General features: G+C 49.9%; 1 protein-coding gene across 1 annotated transcript; it reads right to left on the bottom strand.

The window, feature by feature from the left end:
• Positions 1-2718: 2718 nt before the first annotated feature.
• Positions 2719-4218, bottom strand: kcna2b (potassium voltage-gated channel, shaker-related subfamily, member 2b; the record flags this gene model as incomplete). Its single annotated transcript, XM_083674459.1, has 1 exon — positions 2719-4218. The coding sequence occupies one exon, from the start codon at positions 4216-4218 to the stop codon at positions 2719-2721; it is 1500 nt and encodes a 499-aa protein (XP_083530585.1).
• Between the last annotated feature and the right edge of the window lie 5782 nt (positions 4219-10000).

Raw genomic sequence — 10000 nt, forward strand, 5'->3', positions numbered from 1 at the left:
AACGCAAGACACATCAAAGTGGCAGTGGGTCTGTCTCTGGTGGCCTGGCAGGTGAACTAGCGATGTGCTCCACTCAACAAGTGATGCTGGATCTATCTTGTCATTGAGAGACATGGGTCTTTGTTGTTGTTCATTTTGTTCTAAGGGCAGACTGGGGCAACATTTTTAATCGGATGCCCCTGAGGGCAGAAGTAAAGTGGCCGTGGTGTAGTTATGATAAAAACACATTCAAATGATGAAAGAAGACAGAAAATAAGTCAGCCAGCTTTTGTGCTTTCCATTACCCACAAAGTTATACATTCTTATGACTTTAATTATTTGCTGGTATATTTACCTAGTTGGGTGAAAGAGTGCATCCATTGCTGGAATATAAATAGAGTGTGTTTGTAGCTAGCTACTGTAATGTTGTAGCTAGCTACTGTAATGTTGCAGCTAGCTACTGTAATGTTGCAGCTAGCTACTGTAATGTTGTAGCTAGCTACTGTAATGTTGTAGCTAGCTACTGTAATGTTGCCAAAACAGCTACATGAATTCTTTGCTAATTTGATTGTCTGGCTAACAGTGCATCCAACTTTGCTGAATAGCTTTAAAATGTTGCTAGCAAGCAGCTGAAATAACATAATTGAATAATCATGGAGCTGATGTTGCTTCCTTGCAATTAGACATTTAACTTGCATTATAGCTGATATTGCTTGTTGACGGCCTGAGGATTTAACACAGACTGTCAGTGCAAACAAAGGCATTGTTAGCTTCCTGCACTAGGCCAGGCATTAGCTCTGAGAGCCACGTCTCAAAGGTTAGCATCATGGAAGCGGAACGAACCACTTCTCCTGCACCTGCATTAGCATTCCACTAACGACATGTGGCTGGAGAGCTTTCTTCTTACAAACAAACAACAGCAGCCCATTAATGTGTCAGATAACAACAAAGATGTCAAACAATGAGTCATGCTTTTGATATCAGTGATATGATCAAACTTGACATGAAGTTGACACTGTAATAACTCTGTAATAACTCTGTAATAACTCTGCAATTACTCTGGTAACAGCGCTAGTGCATCAGTAATTGCTTAGTAATTGAGTTGAGCAGTTTGCATTGTTACACAAGTGGATCAAGAACTGTTTCCACTTGTGTTATAACACAAACCACTCAACTGCATACAGTACACCATGCATTTAATGGAATACAATGTTGTGAGAAAGGGATTAGAGTAATTACAGTGTTATTACACAGGTTTAGTTTCCGCCCTTACCCTTAGAACCAAATTGATAAAAAATAAATAAATAATAATGATGTCATTAAGACACACACGCCTACAGCGTGTTACTGCTTATAATGATGTCATTAAGACACACACGCCTACAGCGTGTTACTGCTGATAGAACTACTGCTTGGTCATGAGGACAGACGCCTCAGCGCTCGGCACTACAAACATGGAATGCTATGAAGTATAGAAAAGGACAGCGGTCGCTGCCCAGTGGCGTGGGACGGTGGAGCGCTCTGTCAGAGTGGGAGTGGGAGTGGGAGGAGGACAGAGAGACACTCCAGGGAGAAGTTGGTGGGTGGAGGTATGGGAGAGAAACAGGCACTCACCCATGGTGGCAGACACCATTTTTGGGCGTGAAGGAGCTCAACCGGACACAAACCAAGATCCCAGATTCAAACCAGAGGTGAAATAAATAAATAAATACATAATAAACAATAAAATATATATACATAAATAAATAACGGAAACATTCATTCTGCTTTGAGAGGGACCCCCCACAGCGCTGCCAGCCCTACATGGGCCAGGCAGGAGAGAAGCATAGGGGGGGGGGGGGGGATTGTGGGTTGCGTACATCTACATGAATTTCCTTGGAACGTCTCTGAAGATATTAAAAACCCAGTAGAGCCCCTAGTAGTCGGGCCACTGGTAAGTCACAAATCTAGTCCAGAAAGGGCCCTGGACGCTGGGTGGAACATAACTAGTCAGGTGCTGTGCTGAAGGGCCACTATGGGCAGGCAGGGACAGCTGATAAAGGCCATATGGTCAAGAGGACAAACTCCCTCTCCCTCCTGCCTAGTCAGCAGTGACCTCAGTGATGTGACTTTCACAACATCTGAGTCATTAAATCTACAGTTGGAATGATGAGGGGGGGGGCAGCTAACGGGGCCGGGAGCAGCATCTCTCCAGTTGGCAGTTGGAGTGAAGTTGACCCTTGATACAGATTTAAGATCACTGTGTGTGTTTCCCCAAAGTGTCGAAGGTTAGCATATGGGGAAGGTAAACTGATCATAGATCTGCGTTGTAGGCGGGGGGGGGGGGGGGGTTGGGGGCAGGGAGAGGCGGGGTGTAGCAATCTGTGGTCCCACTATGCTGTTTACTGTATATTGGTTATTATTGTTTAGGCTACTATTTGGCTACTGTTGCAAGCAGGACAACTACTGAACAGTCACACAGGTGAGACTAACTCCATGCAGACACCAAAAATGTCCCGACAAGGGATGGGATGGTAGTTCTAGGACAGAGAGGGGGGAGACAGGACCGGGGGGGGGGGCGGGGGGTAGGGGCTAAGGTCCAGTGGCCCTCTGCTCCCAGTGTAGCCCCAATCACCTACACTGGCCTCCCACACCAGGGCTACAATCCTTCTACAACATGGACGTGGGTGCGCTCTATCTCCCCCCCCCCCCTTTCCGGTCCCCCTACACCCCAGGCAAGGCTGTTTACTTAAAACACGGTTATACATCTGTGCGCATTTTGGTAATGTTGACGTAGTTGGTGTTCGCCACGGCAGTGCAGTTGCCTGTTTTGAGGCTCTCCGGGCGGAAGTCCTCGGTGCTGTGGTTCCCGGCCTCCTGGATCTCCATGTAGTCTGATTTGCTGAGGGTGGAGCCGCTGCCGCTCCTGCCGTTCTTCTTCAGGTCCTCGGCCGACTCCACCTTGGGCACGCTGGGCACGTTGAGGTACTGCGCCTGCTCCTCGCCCTCCGTCTCCCGGTGGTAGAAGTAGTTGAAGTTGGAGACGATGACCGGTACCGGCAGCGCGATGGTCAGCACGCCGGCGATGGCGCACAGAGACCCGACGATCTTTCCGCCGATCGTCGTGGGAACCATGTCCCCGTAACCGACGGTGGTCATGGAAACCACGGCCCACCAGAAGGCCTCCGGGATGCTGCTGAACTGCGAGTCGGCCTCGTCGGCCTCGGCGAAGTACACGGCGCTGGAGAAGAGGATGACTCCGATGAAGAGGAAGAAGATGAGGAGGCCCAGCTCACGCATACTGGCCTTCAGGGTCTGTCCCAGAATCTGGAGCCCCTTGGAGTGGCGGGAGAGCTTGAAGATACGGAACACCCGGACCAGACGGATGACGCGGAGGATAGCCAGAGACATGGCCTGCTGACCCGCCTGCCCGTCCTCTGGCTTCTCCGCCAGCTCTGTGCCCAGGGTGATGAAGTACGGGATAATGGCCACAATGTCAATGATGTTCATGATGTTGCCAAAGAAGCCTGCTTTGCTGGGACAGGCGAAGAACCTCACCAGGAACTCAAAGGAGAACCAGATGATGCAGAGGGTCTCCAGGATGAAGAAGGGATCGGTGAAGTAGGTGGAGGTGTAGACGTAGGTGGAGTTGGAGAAGGGTTGGTACACTTTGTGCATCTCCTCCTCGTCGTTCCGGAACACGGGCAGCGTCTCCAGACAGAAGCTGACGATGGAGATGAGGATGACCATGACGGAGATGATGGCGATGATGCGAGCCGGACCCGAGCTCTCCGGGTACTCGAACAGCAGCCACACCTGCCTCTGGAACTCGTTCTCGGGCAGAGGCCGCTCCTCCTCCTTAATGAAGCCCTCGTCCTCCCTGAAGATCTCTATGGCCTCCTCACCCAGCTCGTAAAACCGGATCTCCTCCGAGAAAATGTCCAGAGTCACATTAACGGGCCGACGCAGCCTTCCGCCCGACTGGTAGTAATAGAGGATGGCGTCGAAACTGGGCCGGTTCCGGTCGAAAAAGTACTCGTTCCTGAGAGGATCAAAGTACCTCATCCTCTTCTTGGGGTCCCCCAGCAGGGTCTCTGGGAACTGGGAGAGGGTCTTGAGCTGGGTCTCGAAGCGTAAGCCAGAGATGTTGATCACCACCCTCTCACAGCAGTCGTGGTCGGGATCCGGGTCGTACGGGTCATGGGGCTGACCCGGCTGTGCTGCTGCCTCATCCACTGGGTCGCCTGTAGCAACCGTCATTCTGGAGGTGGATGGGACCTGCAGCTTTCAAATGGGGGGGGGGGGGTGTTTGAAATGGGGTGGGGCGTGTTTCAAATAGGGGGGGTGGGGGGTTTGAAATGTGGGTGGGGGGTGTTTCAAATGGGGTTGGGGGTGTTTCAGATGGGGTGGGGCGTGTTTCAAATGGGGGGGGGGGGTTGAAATGGGGTGGGGCGTGTTTCAGATGGGGTGGGGGGTGTTTCAGATGGGGTGGGGGGGTGTTTCAGATGGGGTGGGGGGGTGTTTCAGATGGGGTGGGGGGTGTTTCAGATGGGGTGGGGGGGTGTTTCAGATGGGGTGGGGCGTGTTTCAGATGGGGTGGGGGGTGTTTCAGATGGGGTGGGGCGTGTTTCAGATGGGGTGGGGCGTGTTTCAGATGGGGTGGGGGGTGTTTCGGAGGAACGCACAGATCGCCAGTGATGAGCTGTAGAGGACAGAGAACAGAGAGAGAAAGACTGAAACATTAGAGAGGTTCTTTCACAGTTCATTCATTCTCATTTCTGTCCATCTGACTTACGGAGGAGTGTTGCTTGTCCGTACGGCTGCTTGCAGCAGCAGCTCAAAAGCTACAATGAAGCTGGGGTGGGGGTGTTTCAGATGGGGTGGGGGTGTTTCAGATGGGGTGGGGGGTGTTTCAGATGGGGTGGGGGTGTTTCAGATGGGGTGGGGGGTGTTTCAGATGGGGTGGGGGTGTTTCAGATGGGGTGGGGGGTGTTTCAGATGGGGTGGGGGTGTTTCAGATGGGGTGGGGGGTGTTTCAGATGGGGTGGGGGTGTTTCAGATGGGGTGGGGGTGTTTCAGATGGGGTGGGGGTGTTTCAGATGGGGTGGGGTGTGTTTCAGATGGGCTATTTGTTTTTTATGTCCATGCACCAACCTCATCAAGTCAATTTCCTGCATGTGCAAATATACTACCAAATAAAGAATTCTGATTCTGATCCAACTGACGATAACGAAGTCAAACATTCTCACACTTATAGTGTCACAAAAGACCAACTATCAAAACTCAGTAACAGCTGGAAATTATTTTTTTGTGTGAGTGTGTGTGTGTGTGTGGGGGGGGGGGGGGGCATTCATAATTTGAGAGCACTGGCTCCATCACGTCTGTGCGTATTAAGTTATGAGCTCTCTATTATATGACCAGCAAATCAATAATTTTCCCAGTAGGCTACCGTATCCATTCTCATAGGGTGCAATAACACTCCCAAACCTGATTATATGTTGAGTGCACCGTACAATCTCACTGAGATAAATAGAGCCGTGCCTTTTACCAGACAAGACACATCTCCTCATGCACACATTAGCCCACAGTTTGAACCAAAGAGTGAAATTCAACTCCTGACTCAATCGCTAAATGCTTGGCCATTGGTAGTCGATAGTCTATTTTTAAATAATGTAGATTGTATTTGTCATATTTGATCCGGTAAGGACGGCTTCAGCCAAGAGGAACTGGCATTGCATTATTCAAGAGCACTGTATGAAATATTAACATGCCGACAAATTGCTTGGAATTATCCTCTGCCGTTATAAAGCTGTGGCTGAAATGCACCCGGGTGTCAGATCACTAACTTCAAAAACTTTTTCATCATTTCACAATTGTGTCCTCGGGTTTGCTGAGAGTTGGTAAGATCATACACCTGATTTCCTTACAATAATAATCTATAATAATAATAATAATAATAATAATAATAATAATAATAATATAACAGTAATATAATAATAATATAATCATATTAGGCCGAGGTACTGTAACATTATGTAGTTGTGTCTTGGCCGTGACAACAACCATCCCGACACCCCAACAACCATCCCGACACCCCAACATCAAACACATGGTGAGCTTCAAGTTTCTTCCCTGTTATATGCATGCCTAGTTTATACTCCTAATGTTAAAGATACAGTAGATGCGCGAATTCTTACCTGTTTACACCTGCGCACTGGGCTGGGGGTGTTGTTTACGATTTCCGGGGAAGGTCGTCTGATCAGGGACAGAAACACGCACTGGGCTCGATGGAGAAATGTCTGCCTATAAGTCAGATCCCACGGTCAACGGCGAGCTTGCTCCTGACAGCTCTACGTTCATCACAGGGGGAAGGAAGGGGATGGTCGGTCCCACGGCACCTCCCTCCCGCCACTCCTGCCTCCACCGCCCCTGGTACCCGGGCGACGGGGTCACACCGGAGAGGAGCTGAACCGGTCGTGGGCGAACGAACGCTGTGTGTAAAAAGCGTTTCTTAAAAATGGTCCAAAGCTGCTAGGATCGGCATAATATGACGCCCCCTTGTCCTCAGAACATAGGATGTTGCCTGCAAGAGCGGTAAAGGAAGTTCCTACAGTCTGATATCTGCAAAGACAGAAGGAAGGGGAGTTTCTACATATGATGCATCCTGCTTTAGCTTCATATTTCCTCTAAATGAGAAAAGACGCACCTGTTTGCTGTCAAACAGGTCCGCATTCCGCTGGAAAGAGATCTCGGGTTTTATGTCGTTACGAAACAATATGGAATTTGTTTGACTTTCTTCAAAACCCACCATCACGTCTATCTGATGGGGAACAGCCACGTCAATACACTGGTCACACATTCCAATAACAATAATCTCAGTCTTGTTTTCATAACCCATTCCATGGAATAACGCGGTCCTTGAATGCTCTTTATATACGAGGGAAAACACGTTTGTGATGATTTGAAACAAACAATGTGCAGCCAAGTTCATGCAACTATCCGACGTTATCATATAGGCCTAGTTATTGTGTTTTATCCCTGAGCGCAGTTTGGAGCGGCAGGTGTTCCAGACATGCTCAACAAGCCGTTGCAACCTGCTCTCTCCCGGGGTGGCTTATAAACAGACACCGTAACAGCCTCCATGCATGACTCTGTCTTACAGCAGATGATGCTATAAGCAGTCTAGTCTCGGCTCTTCAGGCAAAACATTCAGAGAAGAACATGCACAATTAAAAACAACAAAAATATCACCCTGAGGACAGCACGCATGGATCCAATGTGTCTCCTCATAAAAACAGACACACACGGACATGGGTAATACTCCTTATTGTTGTTTCCGCTCGTCTGATTTCAATGTAGATTCAACACGTCTTTTCTCATCTCGACCCCCCTGTCCGTGTCTCTCTCTCTCTCCCGCGTCTCTCGTCCGTCGCCATCATTCAGCCGGTTGCCGTTAAGACGCGCGGGCTGCAGTTGGACATTGCCGCGCATACAAAGAGCCCCTGCGCGCGCCTCGCCCGGTTCCCCTCGCGCTCCGCTCCTCCGCCACTCCTCGAGCTCCACATTAAAGGGGACGCGTCTCGCGAACGGACCAAAACCGGTTTACCCGTCATCAGCTGATTTACACCAACACATGTTGAACTGTTTCTATTCTACACGGGAAAGGAGAGAGAGGGACAGGCCTGATCTTGATGTCATATCCCAGCTGCTATAGTCTAGGATACTCCTCAGACATCTAATTCATCTCCTCTGCCAGTTGTTTTATCAACATGAAACGGCAAGATAACACAGCAGAAACAGATCAGACTATAACATTACCTCTGTCATGTCATCATTCTCTGACTGGACACCAAGGGTGCAGTAAATGTGGTTTGGTGGCCCTGTGTGTGTGTGTGTGTGTGTGTGTGTGTGTTTTGTGTGTGTGTGTGTGTGTGTGTGTGTGTGTGCATGTGTGTGTGTGTGGGTTGGGCTGGGGTTTTGCATTCAGCCGTAAAGTTGTGGGAGCCGTGATGAGGGATGTGTAATGTGTGTGTGAGACAGGAGTGCAGAAGGCTCTTAAACACCACAGTGATTTGCTGCCTGTGTGTGTCGTTAACAAACAGCTCCTGTCCAGGCTCGTGTCAGAACTAGTCTAAGCTATACCAGTCACATTATTAAACACACACACACACACACACGCACACGCACACGCACACGCACACGCCCGCACGCGCGCGCACACACACACACACACACACACACACACACACACACACACACACACACACACACACACACACACACACACACACTGCTTTATGCCACTAGCACAGTCACACTGGAGCTGGTACAGCCTTAGCTGTAAGCTGACACACAACCCAACAGAACCCACACAACTACTGGTTGTCAGCCGTTCCTCTGGGAGTCCTTCTACACCACATCTGCTGCTTCTGCTGGTTGTATTTGTTTGTGTGTCCATTTATGTCTGTATGGAAGGCGGCCCGAAACTAAATTAAACTGTGACGGCTAATTCAGTTGGAACCCTTTTACTTGGACCATTGAATTTATATGATGTACGACATCTTCCACTGTCTCTGTGCATCTTCCAGTGTCTCTGTGCATCTTCCACTGTCTCTGTGCATCTTCCACTGTCTCTGTGCATCTTCCAGTGTCTCTGTGCATCTTCCAGTGTCTCTGTGCATCTTCCAGTGTCTCTGTGCATCTTTCACTGTCTCTGTGCATCTTACACTGTCTCTGTGCACAGAGGGGGTCTCCTGGGCCTCCTCAGTGCCTGCCTCCGTGACGATGTGGAACCGAGTTCGGGTTGGTAAAACTCACTCCTCAAGTTCAAAGTTCAAAGTTCACCCCCCACCGGCTGCGCTGTAGAATAGCTAGCTTTTCGGTAGCGTAGCTGGTTAACATCGGGTGTCTGAGGAGACGGTCACATGTGTTGACGTGAGCAAGCCAGAGGTTGCAAGTTCGAGGCTCGGTCGGAGCAAGTCCAATTGCGGGGCGACTGTTTGCAACAACTTGTCGTCTGTTTCATGTACTTTAAACTAGGAGATACAGGACTCTTCCTGTCAAAAAATCCCCCAACCCGACCCTTTCCACAGGAGCTTCCGGGCTGAAAATAAAAGTAAAGTAAAGACCTCGAAACATTTCTGAGACAAGAACAGAGAAGCTTTACTGGAGCTCACAGGACCCTGGACCCTCACAGGACCCTGGACCCTCACAGGACCCTGGACCCTCTCCACTCCGAGGATGTCTGACTCAGAACAGACACGGCGAGCCACTGAAGCTTCTGGACGGACGGACGCAGGATTGACACTTTTCCATAACCGGTCTGATTGATGTGCTACTCCTCCGTCCCCGTCGACGGGTGAGGTAGATGACTGAGAAGGGTGAGGTAGATGACTGAGAAGGGTGAGGTAGATGACTGAGAAGCGTTATTAACGGGCCGGGAGCTGAGACCTCACACCGGGACCCGTGTGCCGTAGTGATGAAGCACCGGGACGTTCGTCAGCCGACAAGACTAATTATCCAGAACCCCGTTTTACAGGCAGGGAAGTCCATCAGCCTCACACTGACGGGGGTGTGTGTGGGTATGTTTGTCTGTTATTGTGTGTGTGTGTGTGTGTGTGTGTGTGTGTGTGTGTGTGTGTGTGTGTGTGTGTGTGTGTGTGCGTAGGTCCTTTGCAATATTATCTTTCATATCTCTCTCTTACTCTCTTCTGCTCACTCCTTCATTCTCCCCCGGCTCTGCCAACTCTGCCTCCACCTTTCTCTGCCTCCACCTTTCTCTGCCTCCACCTTTCTCTGCCTCCACCTTTCTCTGATCTCACCTTTCTCTGCCTCCACCTTTCTCTGCCTCCACCTTTCTCTGATCTCACCTTTCTCTGCCTCCACCTTTCTCTGCCTCCACCTTTCTCTGATCTCACCTTTCTCTGCCTCCACCTTTCTCTGATCTCACCTTTCTCTGATCTCACCTTTCTCTGATCTCACCTTTCTCTGATCTCACCTTTCTCTGCCTCCACCTTTCTCTGATCTCACCTTTCTCTGATCT

Source organism: Argentina silus (genome assembly GCF_951799395.1).
Source record: "Argentina silus genome assembly, chromosome: 8".
Taxonomy (NCBI): domain Eukaryota; kingdom Metazoa; phylum Chordata; class Actinopteri; order Argentiniformes; family Argentinidae; genus Argentina; species Argentina silus.